At 35.3% G+C, this 23,254-nt stretch overlaps 3 protein-coding genes, 1 long non-coding RNA gene and 2 pseudogenes across 4 annotated transcripts; 3 read left to right on the top strand and 3 right to left on the bottom strand.

The window, feature by feature from the left end:
• Positions 1-4: 4 nt before the first annotated feature.
• LOC111209083 lies at positions 5-1,713 on the bottom strand. Its single transcript, XM_022708853.2, has one exon. The coding sequence runs from the start codon at positions 1,376-1,378 to the stop codon at positions 791-793; it is 588 nt and encodes a 195-aa protein (XP_022564574.1). The 5' UTR covers positions 1,379-1,713; the 3' UTR covers positions 5-790.
• On the bottom strand, positions 1,710-4,009 carry LOC106397931 (annotated as a pseudogene).
• Positions 4,010-6,043: 2,034 nt separating this feature from the next.
• LOC106398523 (peroxidase 4) lies at positions 6,044-7,822 on the bottom strand. Its single transcript, XM_048765269.1, has 4 exons — positions 7,517-7,822; positions 7,241-7,432; positions 6,714-6,882; positions 6,044-6,617 (listed from the first exon to the last, which is right to left on the bottom strand). The coding sequence occupies exons 1-4, from the start codon at positions 7,712-7,714 to the stop codon at positions 6,226-6,228; spliced, it is 951 nt and encodes a 316-aa protein (XP_048621226.1). The 5' UTR covers positions 7,715-7,822; the 3' UTR covers positions 6,044-6,225.
• Positions 7,823-12,162: 4,340 nt separating this feature from the next.
• Positions 12,163-14,139, top strand: LOC106398522. The gene is made up of 8 exons (XR_007327249.1): positions 12,163-12,460; positions 12,546-12,658; positions 13,049-13,126; positions 13,208-13,285; positions 13,369-13,465; positions 13,565-13,699; positions 13,770-13,844; positions 13,928-14,139. It is a non-coding gene; the product is annotated as an uncharacterized LOC106398522 (long non-coding RNA).
• Positions 14,140-15,262: 1,123 nt separating this feature from the next.
• LOC125592036 lies at positions 15,263-17,523 on the top strand. Its single transcript, XM_048767030.1, has 2 exons — positions 15,263-15,332; positions 17,099-17,523. Exons 1-2 carry the CDS (start codon positions 15,263-15,265, stop codon positions 17,521-17,523), a joined length of 495 nt encoding a protein of 164 aa, XP_048622987.1.
• Positions 17,524-20,252: 2,729 nt separating this feature from the next.
• Positions 20,253-23,254, top strand: LOC106399376 (annotated as a pseudogene).

Below are 23,254 nucleotides of genomic sequence, written 5' to 3'. Positions count from 1 at the left end.
CGACTTGTATTTATCTATATATTACTCTTTCTGTTTTATGAGATTTTATATTTTAGGAAAAGAATTTTAAATTTTAAAATAGAGAGAGTAATTTTTTTTTAATATATTTTTCATATATCTCCAGACAAATAAATTATATGGTCGTTTTTTTCAACGCATTCATATAGTCCTTTCTACAGATAAAATAGTTTTTTTTTCAACAATGAACAAATTAACCACCATAGTCTAGTCTAGTGATAGGTCAGTTTTGAAATTGTTAAACAACTCATGTTCAAAAGCTTACCACTAATTTCACTTTGTGGCTAATTTCACTTTGTGGCTACACGGTTATAGGCATATCTTACAGACTATTAAATATTCGGAGTAAGAGTTTATTTGTGTATTACATCATCATTTTAAGAATTAGTTTGGGTATTTCCATAAATTTGAGAGTTAAAAAAATCAATGGACAAAATTATTAAAAAAAAATTATATTAGCTTTAAATCGTGATCAAGGGAATGAATGGAAATATGTAATTCCTCTTTGTTCCTTAAATTTAACAATATTTAATGAATTATAAAGCAAAATCATTTCTTATGAAATCCGACAAGGAACAATAAGTACTCTATCATTTTGTTTCTTTTCATTTTTTTTTCCTATTATTCTTTTTGTGGTTACCGGGTAGAACCATAGTCATATAAAAACAAAAAAAATATCGTTACAAGAAAACAAGAGTATTTATTCAAATCAAAACGGTCACAATAAAGAACGAAGCATTGATAAACTTCCTCGTTGCCGCTTCCTCTACTCTTATTCCCCGCAATCTAAATCTAGCAAAGCTGTGAAGAGTTCATTGCAAGCACCTCCTTTCATGAAGTCCAAGAACCGCTCATCGGATTCGTCTTCCCCTGCTTTTGCTATTGGTTGATCTGACGTCGTTGAGAAGGCTTCGATAATATGCTTAACCATCGCTTCTTCAGCAGCTTCAGCTCCTGCCTTGAAATATGGTTGATAGTAATCAGAGTGAGCCTCCAAACATTCACGTACCACGGACATACACTTATCCCTGTCTTCCTTAGCGCAATCTTCCATATCGCAATGTACTAAAGCCATCAATGATTCTTTACAGCCACCTCTTTCCATGAATCCCATGAACTTCTCTAGTTCCTCTTCCACCTTTGGGCCTCTCCACTCCTTTATGAAGGCTTGGACTTCCCTATGTATCGCTTTGTCACCAGCTTCTTTCGCAGCAGCGAATATCGGGTGATAGTAATCAGAGTGGGTCTCCATGCACTCCTGCATCTTCGCATGCAAGCACTCACATTGATTCTCCTTCTCAGCTTCTTCAATCGCCGTGTGTGATTCTTTGCAACCACCTCTTTCCTTCCATTGACACATCTCTCGGTTTCTCCGGCGAGGTTTGGTTGTTTTGAGAATTGGAAATGGAATTCCCCATACCTTTTGTAAGCGTGATGAGAGAGAGGATTTTATAAAAGCCCTTTAGCTAAATAGGGCATTATCAATACAAGAGCTTGCTTGCAGTGCAAGGCTGTACATAAGAGGGCAAAGGGAAATATTCAGATAAATAAGGAAATAGACCAAGAACGTGCATGAGAAGGAAAATAATATTTCTACGAAAAAGAAAAGGAAAGAAGATATTCCGTATCAGGACATACATACAGTAGTATATATATTGTTTAATCCCCTTCAAAGATTGAAACGTTTAGACTGAGTAAAACAGAGTATCTACATCATTTATTGACATAAACAGTCCCATAATCAAACATTGTGGTAAATTGTGTAACATGAACGTTGATGCTGTGAAGATTAAAATCGAAACAGCTTGTGACGGAAAGCAATAACAACAACAAACGATAAACCAAACCCAAGAGCCACTCCATATGAAAATCCAAGGCAAAGTCACCACCACTGTTGTCACTCTCATCACTGGTATTTGGTGGTTGTAGGTCTGGTGTATCTGCTTGGCAATCAAACCCGCGGTGGTCACCACAAACATGGTTGCCCTCGAAGCTCGAGTTCGGAAACGTTTGAAACTGACCACCAGTAGGGATTCTCCCTGAGAGACTATTGTTTGCAACACTGAACTTGGACAGGAATGTTAGGTTCTGCAGAGATAACGAGATTGAACCGGAAAGATGGTTATTTGACAGATCAAGAACCTCCAAGCTTGTCATTCCTGAAAGCGAGCTAGGGATATGTCCTGATAATCTGTTGTCATTCAGGTTAAAAACATGAAGGCTCTTCAAGTTTCCAAACTCCTCCCAAATGGGTCCAGAGAGATTGTTTAGGCTGAGTTCAAGCGTTGGTGGTAGCCTGAAAACATGATTGTATTGCAGAGATATTCCATCCTTACTCCTTTTCAAGAAGATTGGGAGATCTAGAGATGGTTCATCAGCTGAAATTTCTTGGCTTATGAGGCTATGCAGCCTTGTCAAACTCTTTGGGATCTCTCCTGTGAAGGAGTTGTTCGACAAATCCAAGTAGAAAAGATTGGTGAAACCACCGATCCAATTTGGTATAGCTCCGGTTAAACTGTTCCACGAGAGATCCAACAGCTCTAGATTACTGCTCTTGCTCAACCATCTTGGCATTGAACCAGTAAGCCTACAATTTGGTACAACAAGTACCTTGAGCTTCTTGAAACGAAGACTGGGGTCATCAGGCAAACTCTCTCCATCGAAGTTAAAAGTAAGAACCAGAGTTGTCAGGTTCTTGCAGTGCTGAAGAATGAGAAGCGTCGATGACATATTCACAAGACTGCAGTTTGAGAGAGATAAAAAAGACAAGCGATGGAAGTTCTTGAAGCTCTCAGGGACATGCCCATCAAAGTGGTTCCGCGCTAGACTAACGTAACTCAGTTGTCTGCAAGACGGTAGATGTTCCGGCAAAGAGCCATTGAACTTATTAGACCCTAGATCAAGTGAGGTTAAGTTAGTCATCACAGCACAGTTCAGATACAAAGGACTACTCAATGAGTTGTTCCCCAAGTTCAACAATCTCAAAAAATTTGAATTTGCCAACGACTTAGGGATCCCTCCTATGAACCTATTAGACTTAGCCATTACATACTCTAGCTTTGACAGTTTCTTGAACACGTCAGGGATCTCCCCGGAGAAACTATTCGATGAGATGTCTAAATGAACAAGGCTGGAGAGGTTACCAAGCGCAGGACTGAGCGAACCAGAGAGACCATTCTCTTGAATCTCCAAAAGACTCAACCCCTGAAGGTGAAAGAGATCCTCAGGTATGTTACCAGTGAGTTCGTTCCCGCTAAGGAAGAGATGTTGGAGCAGAGAGCATTTCTCGAACCCGTATGGGAACTCTCCGGAGAATCTGTTGGACTCGAGTCTGATCAGCTTAAGGTAAGCAGAGTTGCGGCATATATGAACCGGAAGCGAACCGTTCAGCTCGTTTGAGGAAAGACTGAGACTTTTCAGTGAAGGAAGATTCAAGCTCTCAGGGACTTCGCCAGTGAAGCCATTAGAGCTCAAATCTAGAGCTTCTAAGTTTGTCAGATTGAAAATCGACGGAGGGATGGAGCCAGAGATGAAGTTCCGGGAGAGATTAAGAACTCTAAGGTGATGCAGTCTCCCAAGAGATTCAGACAACTTACCGGAGATTGTTTTGCTCACTAGCTTCAGTTTGGTGACTCTCACAGAGTCACATGTGATCCCTTCCCATTCACAGCAATCTCCAGTTGAGTTGAAGTCCCAACTATCCGGCTTGGGGGAGAGCTCGTTGATGAAGTCACGCAAGGCCTCTAGGTCACGTGGATGGCACGTGAGGCTCTCACAGTTTGAGGAGTGGAAGATGGCAGCAGCAAGTATGATCATCACCAACCAGTAATGGTGAAGAAGATGACCCATGTCGCAAGAGGAAGAGAGATTAGTGAATATGATTTTCAAAAATTGAAACTTTGACTAAGAGACACGAGAATACACAGTCACAGTGAAAGAGAGATGATGGTTGACTATTGACTATTGACTATTGACTATTGACTATTGACTCCCTCCCTCTCCGTTGACTGATAATTACATTTTTGTCTCAACCGTAATAATCTTATTTATTTTTCCGGTTCAATTTATGAAACCGGATTCTCGATACGTTATGGCTGGTTAACTCTTAACATTTGAAAATTGAGACCAAAACGAGTTAGAAACAAGAGAGAGTAACTGTTAAAAATAAATCACAACCCATCATTCTTCAATTCTTTACATGTACATTTTATCTATCAGAAGAAACAATAACCCCCGGTTTAACTACACGATATTAGCTCCCGGTTTATGCCAACCCGAAGAGGGCCGGTGATTCTTTCCGCGAGAGAAGTTGTGGTGACACGCGACGTTGTTAGCATAGTTCCACGTGAGCTTATAACGTGGAAAAAGCTAATGCTAGCTGGAAATAAAATGAAATTTAAAATTTTGTGAGTAATGACATTAACCATCATAAAACTTAGGTGGGCTTACCGGTTTGATTTTGGTTTAGTTTTTTTTCAGTTTCTCGGTTTTTAGTTTATGTATTCAGTTCGTGACAAAAAAAAAAAGTTTAGGGGGCTATTGAAAATGGAATTGGCGTGGAATCCGAAAATTTTTAAAGTTCAAAGATTTTTAAGAGTTAAGTAGATTTGATGAATTCTTGTCATATGTATTGCATAAATTGTCATTGATTATGATTGAATAGCATGAATTTTCATATATGTTTTTCTTTCCAGATTTATCTTTCAATAAAAATACTTAAATTTTTTTATTTCAAGAAATATAGTTATTTGATGTTAAAATAATTTATTTTTTATTTTTTAATATTTGAATTTGTCTTGTTCGATTTTTGTTTAAATTTTTATAAGGTCAACCTATGATTTTTTCATGATTCTTGATTATGTTATCTTTAATAATTTTTTTATCTTTAAATTTCTTTTTACAATTATCTTTTACATGACAACAAAAATGTAATACACAACTTTTCGTGTTTGTATATTTGTGTTTTTTGTTACATAGATTATAAGAATCTTATGAGTATAGATGATATTTATAAAGTTGAATGTTATGAGTAAAATTAGAGAGAATTTGTGTCTCAATAACAGTGGAGTTTATTAGAATTAAAAAATCAATAAAAACTAAATTTTTTGAATATCAAAGGATTTTATATAGAATTTAAAAGTACATAAACCAATAACAAAGGATTCTAACAAGATTGTAAGAATACATAAACAAATAAAGATAGAATCTCTAAATTTTAATGTATTCATTTTGATTTTCTTTCGATTTTAGTTTATCAAATTCATAAAAATTGAAAATTTAGAAAACCACATATGATTCGATCTCGTTTAACTTCATTTTGGACTTCGATTTTGTTATTTTTGAATTTTTGTGATTTTAGTGTTATTATAATTATCAAATTTTCCGATGCTGTAAATTTGAAAACGTATAAGAAAAATATATATATGTGTTTGCAAACTTGTTGTTATTTGAGAAAAAGACAAAAATAGCACTAAATCAAGTTTTTGTTCCCAAACTAGCACTCAAGGTCAAAAGTCACAAAAATAGCACTTAATGTTTTATCAAAAGTCACAAACTTAGGGTTTAGAGTTAAAGGGTGGGGTTTATGATTTAGGGTTTAGGGTTTAGGGTTTAGAGTTTAGGGTTTAGGGTTTAGAGTTTAGAGTTTAGGGTTTAAAGTTGAGAAATGAGGTTTTGGGGATAAGATTTCAAATTTTAAAAAAAAAAAATTAAAATTTTTAAAAGATAAAATGCTATTTTGGTCATTTTAGTTTTTGAGTGCTATTTTTGTGATATAAACTTAGAAATGTGCTATTTTGGAGATTTGCCCTTGTTATTTCAATGATATTCAAATAAACGAATCAAAAACAGTTCCTTGGTTTTTATTTTATGTTATTAGATTTAATTAATTATTTTCATAAAAATTGAAACCGAGTTCCCCTCCCTCTGGATTTAGATTTTTTTTTTTTTTTGTGATTTTAATTAGTTTTTTTTTTATATAGTGTTAGTTTTTATGAATAAAGAATATGGTTGCACAAAAGAAAAGAATATATAATAGTCTATATAAAACAAACAAATTATTGTTCCAATGATTTCCAAATAACAAACGAATTAATAAAGGAATTAGTTACATACAATTGCAACAATAACCAAATAAAATGAGTAAATGTAAAAATGATAACATGAATTTACAGTCTTGAAGCTTCCTCGGACAAGGGTAATATGTCATTAATTAACAGCAGTGCAGATTCTGCGGATTTGTCCCGCTGAGCCAGTAAGTGTCTGAATATCTCCCATCTTGATCATTGCAGCTGCATAATCAGACGCGAATCTAGAAGGGTTTCTGCTATATTCCGACACAATACTGTCCGTAGAAGCTCCGCTTCCAAACAAAACTTGATCGCTCGCCAAAAGTCCTTTCTTCTGCATCAAGTTTCTGTAATAGTTATTGTCGAACGAGTTTGGTGTAACTTGATCTAGAGGTGCTAGATTTGTATCTCCACCGTTGACCGGACAGCGACGCTTACGTGTGCTGGAGAATCCGGCATCAATGTCGCTCGAGTTGTCGTAAAGTCTTTCCTTAAATGTTACGCACGTAGCTTGTCCTAAGGTATGAGCTCCTGTAAATAGTGTTTACGTGTGTCATAAGCAAACTCTTGAAGAGAGAAATTGACAATATATAAACTGACTAAAGGTGTTTTTTTATTGGGACTAACCTGAGAGAGCGACGAGGTCTCTAGTGTTTAGACCTTTTCGAAGGAAGAGATCACTGAGGTCGTCTAGGCTTGCCCTGAAACTGGGGAGGTCGCCACTATCTGCAATAGCTCTAAACGTAGTGGTGGAATCTCTCCGACCAACCTTAACTGCATATCTTGGACCTCCTACCTATTGATGATATATTTCAATTTTTTAAAAATTAGTTGAACTACGGGAAAATGAATAAAAAAGTGGGTATTATGCAATTGTTTTTTTTGTTTGCCTTTACGTTTAGCTGTTATAGTAGTGTATTTTTCTCAAACTAAACAACCTTTATAAATGTCTATTAAGGTAACTGTCATTCGTATAATGCAAAATTCAAACACAAAAGAGAAACAAAAATTATTAAGCACTTACATAAACTTTATATTAAAAATGAAAAAAATCCTTATCTTTATATAAAAAAATAACGCGTTATACCTTGTTAGTATGTTTGAGATAGTATAACTATGCATGCATGTGTCTAGAGAGAGTGATAAGAGCTTACGTATTCAGATGCGTCTCTAGCGGCGACGGCAATGATATCAGCGCAAGAAACGACACCAGGACATACACTCTCAACAGCAGATTTGGCTTGATCAATAACTTCAAATCCTCTGGCTGATTGAAAGTTTGCCACTGAATCTCTTTCACTCTCCATGGTTGGAGTTGCCACGAGCATGACCGATGCATCACATCCCTACCAAAAAACAAAAAAAAAAAAATCAAAACCAAACACAAATTTTAGATTTGCATGCTCATGAACACACATGTAATCACATACATTAACGAAACAGTCGTGGAAATGGAGACGGATGAGAGAAGCAGCCATTCTACGTTCGCGGCTGATGGCGGTTCGGATTGAGGATCGGATGGTTGAGAGAGCGTTTGGACAACTTTGATCGTAGAAAGTAGGAGAAAGTTGTGCTTGACAGAAACAAAACAAGCTTAATAACAACACAATAATCTTGAAAATCGCCATAGTAGTGTTATAGAAAGAAACTTTGTTAAATATCGAAGTAGCAAAAAAAATATCGTAAAGACCTAGCTGATTAGTGATTTGATGAACTGAAGATATTTATTTGGTTAGAAATGAGACGAAATAAGTGATATATATAGGAGCGAAATAATCAAGCAATAATCATTTGCGGTCGCTTTTAGCTGCGGGAGCGCGTGAATGCCCTTCTGACCTTTTCAAATACGTATTTTGCCTTTCCAATATTTATGTAGGTTTATTTTTTTTTATTTTATTTTTTATTTTTAACAGGAGGTTCAAAGGCGACCCGTAATCCGCACATGGTTTCCGTTTGCCCAAAGGCCCGTAATCCGCACGTGGTTTCCGATTGCCAACCATCTAATCCCCCTGGCCCGGAACCAGCCGGCACTAATACTCATTACCCAAAGACCCGGCACCAACGTCGCGTTAACTTTAAACTTGGGGAGGGCGTAAAGCATTCCGTGACCACAGGGGGTATCGAACTCGGGTCCGTATCGGTTGTGGTAACTATCTCAAGACCACTAGCCCACCACCTCGTGGTTATGTAGGTTTATTATTTTGCTTCCTAATAATGAAAAACAATAATGATAATTTTCTTTAATTAGATTCAGTAATTTGAAATAATATAATTACGATGAATATTAAACTTTACTTTGATAAAAAAGTTTACATCTTATATTGCATTCAACAATCTTAACTTGAATTAAAGTTTTTTTATTAGTAAGATTATCGTTTTTAAGATAAAGAGTGTTATTAGGAGTATTTCATTATGACCTCTACATTTTCAACTCTTGCATTACTTAGTTTTAATCAATAGAAAACTTAAAAGTATACGACTTAGGTGTAGATTTATGTAAAGATGGCCTGCGTTGACCGAACCAAGCTTAATATAATTATTAAAACGGTTATGCTTACGCGAAATTTTGAAAATTGACTTTTGACTTTGAAATAGTAGCGAGAGAATCTTAATGTTATGCGGAATTGTCCATACCTTAACCACAAGTGGCACCGAGGTTGCTTCTTAGCTTGTTCTTCTTTGCTTTCCTCTTTCGGGAAGTTTTAGGTGTTCCTTGTTACTTAAGAGTTAGATTACCTATGATTACTAACTAATAAAAGAACGAAAAGCGTATAAAATTACTTGTTTGTAACAAAAACACTGTGAATATAATGATAAACTAAATGATTTTAACATTATCATGCACACAATTAATTCATTACGTTTTTTTTTTTTTTGTTCACAAATACTTTATTACTTAAAATTTAAAGTGGGTTTCTTACAGGGTCTCTGAAGACCTGCTTAGCCAAGTTATCCTCAAAACAGAGAGAGGAACGATTAACATATCTAAAAGAGACAGAATCAAATTGCAAAGAGAGAAGATAGATGTCAGCCAGGATTCCATGGAGATCAGAATTGTTCGACAATTGCTGCCACCAATTGTGCTGAATCCGATTCAAAGATCACCTGTTTGAGCTGAAGTGTGATCACATGTTCCATCGGCATTCGTACTACCAATCCCTCCGCCACAAGGGGTGATCGAACGAAAGATAAAAAATCACTGTGAGAGAGGAATCTCTCATTTTGGTTAACCGAGAAGCTCCACCCCAATCTCGCGGTATTGTGTTCATTGCTCCACGCTGCATCCGATCGACAGGGGGCCACTGAGTCGGCGTCGATCTTCCTCGGGGTTACGCCTCGCTTTGGGGGTATAGGTACTACTTGAGCCAACTTCCACTCTTTAGCATCAATGATAGCTTTTGATATTACCTCTTGAGGTGTGAAGTGGCGCTGTTGAAAGATCTTAAGGTTTCTTGTTGTCCAGAGTGTAGAAATAACCCAAGGGATCAAGGGGCAGTCATTAAGTCCAGTAGGTGGGAGTGTGGTGGCCTTCAATGCCAATCGCCAACCCTCATTAAATGAGTTAATGAGCAAAGGGGCTAGGCCGTTTATTACAGGTAATAGCTCCCAAACCTTTTGTGCAAAAGGACAGTGGAAGAATAAATGGAGGATAGACTCTGAGCCCTTACAGTGAATGCAATTAGCAGTAGGTAGTATATGTCTTGCCATTAAGATCTCACCCACCGGGATTGCTCTATGTTTAATTTTCCAGATAAGCAGCTTCAGCTTGGGAGATATGGGCACTTTCCAGACATCGTCAATCCACTCTTGTGCTGGTTGGAGGGGTTCTAGAGCGCCAGGTTTATTTTTCTCCAGGGCTGCATAGTAGCCTGTTTTGGTGGAATACTCTCCGGATTTATGGTTGAGCCAGATGCGTTTATCCTTTCCTCCCCATTTACTCGGTTTGATGGTCATGATCTCTCCTGCCAGCATAGGGAATAATCCTTCTATCTTCTCAACATCCCATTCTCTGGAGTTTTCTCTGAACAGTTCAGCGACCTTTGCCTCTGATCTGTCTTCCGGAGCTGGTCCCATTGGACACCTTTGCGCAGTTGAAGATAGCCATGGTTCTCTCCAGATCTTCGTCTCCTGGCCATCTCCAATTACCCATCCCAAATGTTCCTTAATGAGGTCTCTTCCTATCAAAATTCCTCTCCACCCGTGAGAGCAGGAATCAGGAGCAGCCGCATGTAGGAAGTCTTTATCTTGGAGATATTTTCCCCTGAGTATTCTGGCTAGTAAGCAGGAAGGTGAAGATAGGATTCTCCAGCTGGTTTTAGCCAGTAGAGCGTCATTAAAACTTTGAATGTCTCTGATGCCCAGCCCTCCGTCTTTTTTTGACTTCACCATGGTATCCCATGCAATCCACGACATTTTCCTAGTCTCCGGAGAAGCGTCCCACCAGAATCTGGTGAAAGCTGACTGAATTCTTCGACACAGGGACTGCGGGAGTTTAAAGCACTGCATAGGGTGATTTGGTATGGCGGAGAGGACACTCTTGAGTAGTGTGAGTTTTCCAGCTAGAGAGAGGTACCTTGTAGACCACCCCGCTGCTCGCTGTTTGATTTTATCTACTACAAACGTGAACATATCACTCTTTTTTCTCCCAAAGTGTTCAGGAATCCCAAGGTACTTCCCAGCTCCTCCTTCTTTTTCAATACCGAGTTCTTCTTTGATCTTTTCCTTGAGCGCTTGTGGTGTTAGATTAGAGAAAGTGATCCCTGATTTCTGAGCATTGATTTTCTGGCCAGATGCTTCTTCATACAGCTGGAGGATTTTCTTGAGAGTATTGTTTAAAGAATTGGGTGTAGTAGGGCCATACAAATATACTTCTCGTTAACTATTTAAATTTTTTTTATATATAATTTGGCTTGCTTATATTAATGCATGAAAAAAAAAGAGTTTACAAGGCTTCTGCCTTTAGTTACTCAAGGGCCTAGCCCAGTAACTATTTAAATCTTCCACGGTAAGAGGAAAAAAAACGACTTAATTACCCCGACCCTGGCCTGTTGATATTTGCTTTTCAGTTGTCGTAGTGAATTACATCCCTTTCGAAAAGTATACGTTCAGTATTATATACAAATACTCTAATGTTGACGTGTAATAACAATTTCTACGCAAAACCGGACTTTTTCATATGGATTTGTTTGAGAAATATAATGACTTTTAATTTATGTCAAAAAGAAAAAAACAAGTTCAACCTTTTCAAAAAATAACTAGTTAAATAGATGCCATTGGGTTTGACTTTCTATTTGATTTGAGGCAGCTTGTAGTCTAATTAGATCATAAAAGACAGTTTGGAATAATACGTTTACTTAGTAAGATCATCTTCAATCTATTTCTATTTTTCTAATTAAAAAAAGATTAGAATAGAAATGCATTTTGTTTTAATATATTCTTCTAAAATAATGAAATGTTATACTTTCTCTATTATATAAGAATATTATTTTTAACTTTATATTTAGAGTAAAATTATCCTTTTTATGCAGAAAATATGACATCTATTTATTACAAAGAACCAATAGAGAACAAAAATATATATTTTTAACATAGTTGAATTGACCTTTTCTGAAAATGTTTTAAAATGAAACGTATGAAACACTCGATCATGCATGTATACGTAATATACATGCAACTCCTGATGTGGTGGTTGATACATAATTTTGGGAGAAACTAACGGCCGAATGGATATCCGGTATACTCGAATTTCACTTTATTTACTAAACCTGATCCAAACCCGGAAACACTCTAACCGAACCTGATCTGTTTACTATTATCGCAATCAATATTTACAGATTTCGGCGGATTCATTCATCAGCGCATCTTTCGGCGGAACCCTAAAAATAATCCTGAATTTTTTTTTTGAAACACGAAAAAAAAAAAAAAAAAAAAAAATTCAGGATTATTTTTAGGGTTCCGCCGAAAGATGCGCTGATGAATGAATCCGCCGAAATCTGTAAATATTGATTGCGATAATAGTAAACAGATCAGGTTCGGTTAGAGTGTTTCCGGGTTTGGATCAGGTTTAGTAAATAAAGTGAAATTTATCTGAGTCGATTACGTACATATTGGAGTCCGTGTTTGATTTATTCCTTCGGTTCAACATAAAAAGTCCATATCCGTTTGTTGCAGTCTGATGGATCTTGCAGCAGCCGCTTTATGCATTGGCTTTGCCTCCCTAATGAAATTTTCAAGCATTAGCAAAAAGATGTTAGTCAGTTCCTAAATATAATGTATCTGCTGATCTGCTCACTGTTGATTTCGACTGCTTGTTCCGTTCAGGACTTGTGAGCTTTTACGTCGAGCTATACCGGTGAATGACCTGAAAGGGTTGGGTAGGTTTTATAAGTTATGTTTTTTTTCTAAGGATTGGGTATATTTTTGCTTTGTAAAATTGATATTTTTTTCCAAAAATTTCAGGGGAATTTCTTGAAAATAATAAGATAGAAAACCCCACTGTTGTGGTACATGGAACAGTTGGATCAAACTCAACGGTGGAGAACAGCCGTTTGGGTGTTTTCGTCAAGGAAAGGGTAAAACTATGTTGCCTTTTTTTTTGCCTATCCAAGAGCTGACATCAGGCCTGTTCGTTTACTCTGCGTCAACACTAGCGGCTGAAATTTGTTTGTAATTTTCTTCTGCACTGACGCCGGTGAAGGAAAAAAGAGAACGCGCTAGAATGATCGATGGAATCCGGTGATGTTTGTGCCCCTGAAATAACTAGCGTCACTGTTTATCTTTTCTTTCTCTTCCCTGCGACTGAAAAACATGGATGCTCTTCCATTCTTTCTTTTCTCTCTTAGTTAAGTTCTCTCATTTTCCCTTTAAACTCAGCCGCTAGTGTTGACGCACCGCGTTTAATAAACGAACAGGCCTATTGACTAAGACTTAATATTTAATAATGTTGGTTGGTGCTCCTTCAGGCTTCACTTGAGTTAAAGAAGATGAAACTCTTTGTCTCGGCAGTACTGGACTCGAGCTGTACCATCATCGAGGGCATGGTAAAGATTTGTGTTGCCCTTCTTTTTCTTATCTATCCAAGAGAGACATTGACTGAATAATATTGGTTGGTGCCCCTTCAGGCTTCACTTGAGTTAAAGAAGATGAATCTCATTGTTTCGGCAGTACCGGACTCGAGCAGAACCATCATCAAGGAAACGGTAAAGATTTGTGTTGCCTTTTTTAATTTTTTATCTATCCAAGAGAGATATTGACTGAATAATGTTGGCTGGTTCTCCTTCAGGATTCAGTTAAGTTTGAGAAGACGAAGCTCTTTGATTTGGCAGTACAGGAATCTAAAACCATTTTTGTGAGCCGTAAGGGAAGTTCCTTGGTATTTGGTAAGATATGTTTTCATATATGACATTATTATTTTTTTCTCAAATTCACAAACATATAGCCTTTTAAGTAATTAGTTGCTTCTATTTCCACGATGATAGGATGATGGTACTGCTCAAGTCTATGTATTGAATTACCAATATGCCGCAGGATTTTATGATACTTTAAAAACGTACTGCTCTACTGAACCAGTCATTGCATACTTTAAAAGCCCTGTTTCTGATGAAAAAATCAAGGTACTTGTCCTGTAGTAATTCCTTTTTTTTTTCTCTGGGCTTAAATAACAATGTTGGTGTTTCTTTTTAGATTACTGAGGATATTGACTGTAAAAAGTGTTCTCAAGTTCTTGAGATTGGCACGTATTTGACTGTTGTTGGTAGGGTAAGTTTTAAACTTTTAATCTTCATTTCATGGTTTCACTTAGTAGCTAGCTGAAATGTGAAATTTACTACTTCTTACTCTAGGCTGAGAGAGACAAAGATGGAGCTCCTACGATAGGAAACGCATATCAGTTCTTCATTGGACATAGAGAACTTAACGAATTGGTTACGAATTTGGAATCAGAATCAGAGTAAGAAATATATCTTATTTATTTTAATTACTGAATATGTACTTTCTCAGAATGTTTCTCTTGTCACATTTTGCAGGGGGTGTGCGACTTTATCCTTTTCCTTAACAGTTTAGAATATTTATGCATAAAAAGATAGGAGGAACTTGTAATGTAGTAATATATAGGAGAAACTTGATGTTGTCGAAGATGCAGTGTTGGTGAAGATGAGGGAGAACAGTATTTTCAGGAGTGTTCGCGTTTTAAGTCATGAATTCCTGATGTTGTCGACTCTCACAAAGCACTGGTTAGCTGGTATAATTTTTAATTGATACTAACTAATTAGTTAAATCCAAGAAAACTTTTTATGTAAAAAAAAACAAGAATCCTAGGACTGAACCTAATTCTTTGAGAGTTCTGAACAAGTAATCTACCAACCTAACTTGTCCAACAAGACTTGTAAAATCCACAACCATTAATTAACATATAATATCAGTGAGTATATGATAACCAGATCAAAAGAAATCTTTGAGCAGAGAAAATTAATTCGAACTAACATCATTTCGCTGCTGCTGGCAAATCTCAGTCTGATGCCAAAGCCAATGCATAAGGCAGCAGCAACAATCATCTTCCAATCGAACAAATCAAACTCGGATGCGATGCTTGGAATAGGGTTTTAGGTAATAGCTTGGTGACTACGTTACGGCTCAATGTTAAAAACTAAAAAGTGTAACATCACTGTGGGCTTTTGTTTATCAAGCCCATCTAGAACTTTGGCCTGAACAATTTTCTCTGGTCTATATTTTTAGTTGATGCTGTAAACTCAATTCAGTCCTAGATATCCTCTTGTTGGGTGATCATTCCAAACTTTTCTATCTTAGAGGCTGTAGAAGCTGAGCTAGCTCAAAGTCCAAAGTTAGAGTTTAGTGTTTCTCAGACTATAAACACTATGACTATCTCGGTACAGAATTGGTTAAACTCCTGTCTTTTCTCGTACTAGGACTATGATGATACCGCGGAGGGAAAAAAGGTTTGCACATACTACAAGCTAGAATCCATTCCCGCGTGCTTGTAATTGATCCTACCACTGGTCAAAGGATGAGAATGTGGTGTGGAACCGTTCATGGACGGTGGTCCTGGCCAGCACTTTGCTTCTCTCTCAAAGAAACGACCAAGAGGCAGCTTCTCATTGACTCCTCATTCCAAACCCAAAGGTTAGTAGTGTTAGAGCTTGTCCATAACTTCAAACGACATGAATGAGTCTTCAGTTACAACAACGGTGTTACCAACATTCCCACATCTGCCTGAAGAACCAAAGGGAGGTGAGCGCAGCGTTCAGTGCAGAGTTGGGATCCGTTTACCCAACGGACAAAGATTCCAGAAGAACTTCCTCAAAACCGATAAAATTCATATCTGCAAAATCTCAAGAAACAACATCAGTTCTTGTCTTTCTATTTTCTAAGATTTTGTTGCCTTCGCCATTGTAGCTTCTCTGGTCTTTCAGCTATTCTCATCTTGAGGAATCAGAGAGGAAGAAGCCAGTTAGGCTAACACACGCGATTCCAGGTGAATCAAAGACGTTGGAGTATGAATCTAACTTAACCTTGGAGCAATCTGATGTTGCTAGTTCTATGATCTCTGCTACATGGGAATGACAAAGATCATATATAAACTATCTACGATGATGCTGCTTCTGGTATTCACATTTTTTTATTAATTTAATTTGATTAATGATTTTTAAACTAGAACTTTCACTATGCTTATTGTAGACCACAAGCAACACGAAACTGAATTGTCAAGCTAGTTCAGGTAGAGCGCTATGCGCATTGTAGCTCGTGAATTCTACACAGTTCCACGGTCATAAAAATAGCAGTTACATCTACAAGTGGCATTTTAAAAACTATGAGAAAAATCAAAAGAAGAGAGAAAATTACAATGAGTTAGTTACAAATATTTATTTTATATTTGTATTCATTAACATATTAATTTGTTTTCACCTTTTTAGTAGGGAGGCCAAAACATTGACTTTGAGTTAATACATAACGACTAAGAGTTAGACTTATATCTTAATATAAAATGTCACTAGTTGTCTCTTGTTAAATATAGTTACGTTTATCACTAGTTTAGTATTTTTATATAAATGAACAATCTTATATATTAAAACAAAAGTCACAACCTTGATTCATGCGTGATTTTTTTAAAAATGAACCTAATGAATATATTTCTAAAAAGTCATGTTACATTTAATCTCTGATCTTATCGTTTAAACTTTGGGCATACCAGAAATTTTTATTGGACTATCAATAATTGAATTTAAACAATAGATGATCCATTGAATTTATAGATAATCTAAATTAAATAGATATAATTTAATGTTGTAATACTATACTTTTATATATTAATTATTTAAATATTTGTCGATATTAATTTTTAAAATTATAAAGATTTTTTTTAAATAACAAAAATCATATTATCTAACAATGATTAATTTTTACTACCTTACACCAATGAAAACAAATTTTAAACTATATAGTTTATTTTAGAAATTAAACAAAAACTAAATGTTTAATTATTTACTCAATAATATAAATCTATGAAGCGAAAATTTTAATTTTTTAAAAACTTTCTAAATTTGTGAAATGTTACAATATCTTTGAATATGACAATAAAATAATATTTTACTGATCTTTATATATATAGCTATGATTTTAATAATGAAATAATAATCCGAAAATATATATATAGAAAAAGATACAAATACATGTGAAAGTTTGAAACAATCTATTCAATGAAAAAAATATACCGTAAACTTATTATGTTTTAAAATTGATAGATATATATATTATAACATATACCAATTTAGAATTGAAAAAAAAAATGTTTATATAAAAATAAATAAAACCAAAAACCCGCGCGGTTGTGCGGGTCGAGATCTAGTTTTAATTAATAGGATAACAATACTTTCAAAAGAGAAGGAGTCCTAAAAAATCTACTTAAAAAGTTGTTGAGGCGGCTCGAGCTTGTCCAATAGCGCCAAGCTCGTCTGGATGGCCAAAACCTCTGTGTGGTTGGACTAAATGTAATGTAGCAGCATCATGGGTCAGTCGGTCAAGTAAGAGTGGAGGGGCATGGATTGCTCGTGATAATAATGGGGTGGCCCTTATACATAGTAGAAGAGCTTTCTCTAATGCTCAAGATCCTCTAACTGCTGCTCTGATATCGCTTTTATGGTCTATCAATGATCTACGAAGTCTGCGTATGGACAAGATCATCTTCGAAACGTCCTCATATTGTCTCCGAGATGTTTTCCTCCACCCTGTAGCTAATGCTCCTCACAGACAGTTGATAACTGCAAACTTAAATAGCTTGAAGGGTTTTGTAGATTGGATAGTGGAACATGTGGTTCCTGATAACAACAAAGTTGCCTCTCTAATCGCTGCAAGTGTCACTAAGGAACACCGTTATCAATCCTATGTGGCTTCTGGAGGTCCTTCTTGGTGCAAGCCATGTTGAGTCAAGAAGCCGATGTGCCTCAACATTAAGGAGCTTCTGATCTTTGTGGAAAGCTCAGTCCTGCTTTACCGCCTATTGGTGGATTTTCTTTTTCTTTTCTTTTTCTATTTCGGTTATCTAGCTTATGGGATTCTCCTTTTATTCATTTGAACCCTTGTTTTCTCGTTGTGACCGTCTTTGGTTTGAGTTTTTCTCAACCTTATTTGAATGAATCCAGCGTTAAAAAAAAAAAAAAGTTGTTGCACCTTTTCATTAGATTGCTAATATTTTAGTCTTACCTTAAATTTATACTAACAATATGTTACAATTTATTTCTCTAACAATAATTTACTCAATACTTCTTATTTATTAGGCTCACGTTTTCTGTACATATTGATATCGGATCTTAACCACATGCACAATTTTTTATTATTATTTGTTCATTTATATGAATCAGAGTTTTGTTAACCGAAACCTAATTAAAATTAGATTGTCTAAGCATGTATATCATAATTTGTAAACGGAAGTCCAATTGTTATGTATTTAAATGTTAAGGTTTGTTGACAAAAAAAGTGTTAAGGTTTAAATTGGACTTCCGTTTATAAATTATGATATATGGGCTTAGACAATCTAATTTTAGTTAGGCTTCGGTAAACAAACTTTGATTCATATAAATGGACAAATAAAAAAAAATTGTGCATGTGGCTAAGATCCGATATTAATATGTACAAAAAACGTGGACCTAATAAATAAGAAGTATTGAGTCAATTATTGTTAGAGAAATAAATGGTAACATATTGTTAGTATAAATTTACGGTAAGATTAAAATATTAGTAATCTAATGAAAGGGTGCCACAAATTTTTTAAGTAGATTTTTTAGGATTTTTTTTCTTTTAATAGTATTGATAGGTTGAATTTATATGTTCTATACGATAACTTTTTGATTTGATTAGATAACTCTTTTGTTAATATTAAATAACAACACTATCGATTAAACATATATATCATTTTCGCTTATAATTTCAAAAAAAAACTCACTTTTACAAAATAAAACATCAACAAACCTATAAACATAAAAACACAATTATACGATTCAAAACCCAAATTTCATAATTATTAAAAATAAATCAAAAACAATCCGCGTTTTCTAAGCGCGGATCAAAATCTAGTCAGTAGTTACGATGAAATAACTATGAATAATTGAGCTAATACTCTTTAATACCATCATACACTGGAGCACACGCCTACAACTGATTTTTACTGTTTTATTTTATTTTAATAAAAGCTTTTGGTAAACTTTGTTTCTTTGTAATGCTAAATATATTTTGTATTTATAGTGTACCGTGCATTTTCATATGTACACAATATATTAATGTATAAAATAAATATTTTTTTAATATAACAATGAAAAAAATGGTTAACCACTATGTATGCACTAATCTTATAAGTAATTTTTCAAAAAAATTAGATAGCAATACTTGCAAACAAACAAAAAATGACAAAAGTGATTTGAAAAAAAATTAAAAATGATATTATAGCAGATTACAAATAAACAATTCGGTGTATAAAAATAACATAATTAATAATTTAATTCATTCATTATAAATAAAATATATATTTAAAGTCATATAATTGAAAGAAAATTAGTAATTATTTTTGTTTACTCTGTCGTGGCTAGTGTGCAAGATAATATTCTAGGTATACAGGAAAATAGATGAAAAGTAGTGAAGGATTTGGTTGTTTAGATACAAAAATTATGAGTTAAATGAAGAGAAAGGGAAAGGCTTTGTTAAAAGCCATAAGAGAGACACGAGAAGGAGTATGAGGTGCCACCCTGACCACACCTGCATGTGCCCACATCTCACTGTTTTACAATGACACACAAACTCTAATCTTCCCCATTCTTTTGAAAAAAGGTTTAAAATAACAATGTACCGAATTTTTTAAATTAAAGGCTAAAATTAGTTTACAATTTATTTAATTTTAAATCTATGTTGCAATATAAAGGAAAATGATTTAAGATATTAATTTTATGACAATGTAGCACTGGAATTTTTATATATGAATATTTTATAAGTGAAATTTAGATTAATTCACAAATGAAATTAAAAAAATTACAGAGTAAATTAACTATGGTTAAATCATGATGACGCAGCTTAATCAACAAACCACCATACGTTACACTTACAGAGTAGAAACGTTACTTTGTTTTTTTTTTCAAAAACATTAAATTTTTCTTTAGTAGTGAAAAAGGGAAATGGACTGTAGCTATATATAATAAGATTTTAACAAGACTCAATCCCAATTATTAAAAAAAAAACAGAGCAACAAAGCAAGAGAGAAAGAGAGAGAAAGAAAGAGTGATAGGGCTTTTTCTTTAAGGTGTGTGTATTTGTATATTTATTATATTTGCCTATGGCTTCTTCATCCTCTAACATTATCATCATCTACTTGGTTTCTTTCTTTGTCTCTGAGTTTTAGCTTTTTGTTGACCTTTTTCTTCTTGGTTTCTTTCTCTGCATCTCAAGACTTAGTTGCAATAAAAACAACTTATAGTATGTCTTCTATCAAAAACTACAAATTAAAAATAACTCTTTGGATTTATATTTGTTCTCTATGTTCTCGTAAATGTCTTCTAGTGATATAATTTTTTTTTTCATGTCGTCAATCTCTATGGCTTCTTCCTGTTATAATTCCTTGCTTTCGTTTTCTTCTGAATCATATTTCATTTCTATCTTCTCTCTCACTTTTAAATTATTTTATTAATGGATCTTTGTAGATTAAGCAAAAGCAGAACTTGAGAAGATGTCTTCATCGTACAACAACACAATTTCATCATCCTCCACTCAGTCTTTCCTCCTCCCCAGCGCCGCCACCGGATCAAACAACTTTAACCGTGAAGAGACGGCGATGACGATGATCCAACAACCCAACTCCGTTGCTCCACCACCACCACCCAAAAAACGAAGAAACCAACCTGGAAACTCATGTGAGTACCTCTTATTTATATTTTGTTGTTATACACAAACATATAAGTGTGTGTGTGCGTGTTCAAATTCCCAAAAAAAAAGAATCAATAAGCCTCAGTGAAGAGTTTTCCTTTTGGGAGGAAATACAAAAAGAAAAGAACCCTAAATTTTAATTCACTTTTCTTTGTTATCATTCTTGATAATCAAGAATTAGGATTATCATCATTCAATCGTAGATATATATTATTTAGAAATTATTGTAATCTATTCAACAATTTTTACGAGAAGATTAGTCTATTCAATTTTCTTATATGATATTATCTCTTGAGTAATGGTTTTTATTCTAGTGTTCAAATATTTTTCTTTTGCTTGAACAGATCCAGATGCTGAAGTGATAGCGTTATCTCCAAAGACGATCATGGCAACAAATAGGTTCCTATGTGAAGTGTGCAACAAAGGATTTCAAAGAGAACAGAATCTACAGCTTCACCGGAGAGGACACAACCTTCCATGGAAGCTGAAACAAAAGTCGAACAAAGAAGTGAGGAGGAAGGTGTATATTTGTCCGGAGCCCACGTGCGTCCACCATGACCCGTCACGTGCTCTTGGAGACCTCACCGGAATAAAGAAGCATTATTACCGGAAACACGGTGAGAAGAAGTGGAATTGCGAGAAATGCTCTAAGCGTTACGCTGTTCAATCTGATTGGAAAGCTCATTCTAAAATTTGTGGTACCAAAGAGTATCGATGTGACTGTGGTACCATCTTCTCTAGGTAAACTATCTTTCTTGGTTCCATTAAATTATTTTGTTCATATTATATATCATATGAAATTAAAATTGATTAATACTATAGTGTGAAAAGAACATGTATATGTTAATATAATCTTTATAAAACCGTGTTGGTATCTCATAGTCTATAGCGGTCATCATTTTGTTATTCGAAACTAGAAGCATTTCTTACTTCGAGTTTACATGTCGGCTCTAAATTTATAAGGTTCATACTCTGGCTTCTGCTTGAAATTCCAGTTAAAAAGGCATGTCGGTCAGTGAATATTAATTATTAACGAATTATTATGCAAGCTATGTATAATGCATGAGTGTGGTGCCCTCTCTATATATATTTTGATTTGTGACTGAAATCTACGCGTTTAGATATCATCATCTATATTGGTCTCGGAATATCATATTTCCTACATAGGGACATGAACACATATGCATATATGCGCATAGGATCTATCAACTTATTTGGTTGGTTGCTAATGAGTAGAGTTAGTGAGGAAGACAGTAAAGATGAAAGGAGAAAAATAAAAGATGCTAAATTTGGTCACATGTGAGTTGGATTTGTTTCCATGCATTCCCACTTTTGTTTTCTTCTTCACCTTTGCAGGTTCCTCTTTCCATGTAACTCCTCTTCTTGTGGGTCTCACCCCCTTTCTTTCTCCTCTCTCTCTCTCATCATTATATAGAATTATTATATTAAGTATGTGCTTTATGCCTTTATGTATTAGAAGGGGAGGGGTTGGTTTAATTTCTTAGTTAATGAATATTGTGGTCTGCGTGATATAGGAGTGGTTAACGACCACTTTACATTTCTAGGGTTTGTATTTCTTTTTAATTTCTAAAATATTTTTGTTTTTAGTTTTTATATACATACACTGTAATATTGACCGTTATCTTAATTACTTCTTTGGGGTGATATTGCAGAAGAGACAGTTACATTACACACAGGGCATTCTGTGATGCATTAATACAAGAGTCAGCAAGAAACCCTACCGTGAGCTTCACCGCAATGGCAGCCGCTAGTGGAGGTGGTGGCAGACATGGCTTTTACGGCGGTGCTTCTTCCGCTCTCTCGCACAACCATTTCGGTAACAACTCAAACACAGGTTTTACCCCTCTAGCTGCAGGTTACAATCTGAACCGTTCATCTTCCGAAAAGTTTGAAGACTTCATTCCTCAGCCCACAAACCCTTATCATGGCCCAAACAATTTCCTCATGCAATGCTCTTCAAACCAAGGATTGTTGGCACACAATGATCAAAGTCTCTTGAACCAGCACGGTATGATCAGCCTTGGTGATACCATCAACAATAACAACAACAACTTGTTTAACCTCGGAAACTTTCAGCACAATATCAAGAACTCGGATCAGATAAGCGTTCCTTCACTTTTCGCTGATGGTGCTGAAAACAACCATCCTTCTGCTTTGCTAAGAGGGTTAACTTCTTCATCTTCGTCAAGTGCGGTAGTTAACGAATTTGGAGATAATGAGAATGGAAACCTTCATGGTTTAATGAACTCTCTAGCTACGACAACAGATCAACAAGGTCGATCTGGTAGCAGCATTTTCGACCTTCATTTCGGTAACAATCTTAGCATGGGAGGCTCTGATAGGTTGACTTTGGATTTTCTAGGCGTTAATGGAAGAGTTATGAGTAATGTAAATGGTCGTGGTGGTCGTAACCCAGTTCCTTTAGACACTGAGATGAAGTTTTCACAACCAAATCATCCATTTGAAAGAGCTTGAGATGATCTTATGCAAAGATAAGTTGTTGGGTTCCATGGAGACTTTATTTATAAGTTTTTTTCGTGTTTGTCGTTGTCAACTATTGAAGTGGGATCAAGTATCCTCTCTTTAGTACTTCAATTTCGTCAAGTTGGTTTTCCTTGTTTTTATGATGTTGTCAGTGTGGAATCTCGAACCGGGGCTCCTATGGATTCTTCAACCATCTGAGTTAATTCCGCTAATTAATTATATATAATATTTCAGTTTTCCCTTCT

The sequence above is a fragment of the Brassica napus genome, chromosome C8 (genome assembly GCF_020379485.1).
Source record: "Brassica napus cultivar Da-Ae chromosome C8, Da-Ae, whole genome shotgun sequence".
Classification (NCBI taxonomy): Eukaryota; Viridiplantae; Streptophyta; class Magnoliopsida; order Brassicales; family Brassicaceae; genus Brassica; species Brassica napus.
The sequence above is the reverse complement of the archived record's forward strand: the minus strand, read 5'-3'. Positions and strand labels throughout refer to the sequence as shown.

Coding starts and splice junctions, on each gene's coding strand:
- LOC111209083 (XM_022708853.2), bottom strand. CDS start 1,378: ATGTGTCAATGGAAGGAAAGAGGTGGTTGCAAAGAATCACACACGGCG.
- LOC106398523 (XM_048765269.1), bottom strand. CDS start 7,714: ATGGCGATTTTCAAGATTATTGTGTTGTTATTAAGCTTGTTTTGTTTC. Junction 6,883..7,240: donor CTAGAGACGCATCTGAATAC/GTAAGCTCTTAT, acceptor TATCATCAATAG/GTAGGAGGTCCAAGATATGC. Junction 6,618..6,713: donor AGACCTCGTCGCTCTCTCAG/GTTAGTCCCAAT, acceptor CACTATTTACAG/GAGCTCATACCTTAGGACAA.
- LOC125592036 (XM_048767030.1), top strand. CDS start 15,263: ATGAATGAGTCTTCAGTTACAACAACGGTGTTACCAACATTCCCACAT. Junction 15,333..17,098: donor GCCTGAAGAACCAAAGGGAG/GTGAGCGCAGCG, acceptor AATGTAATGTAG/CAGCATCATGGGTCAGTCGG.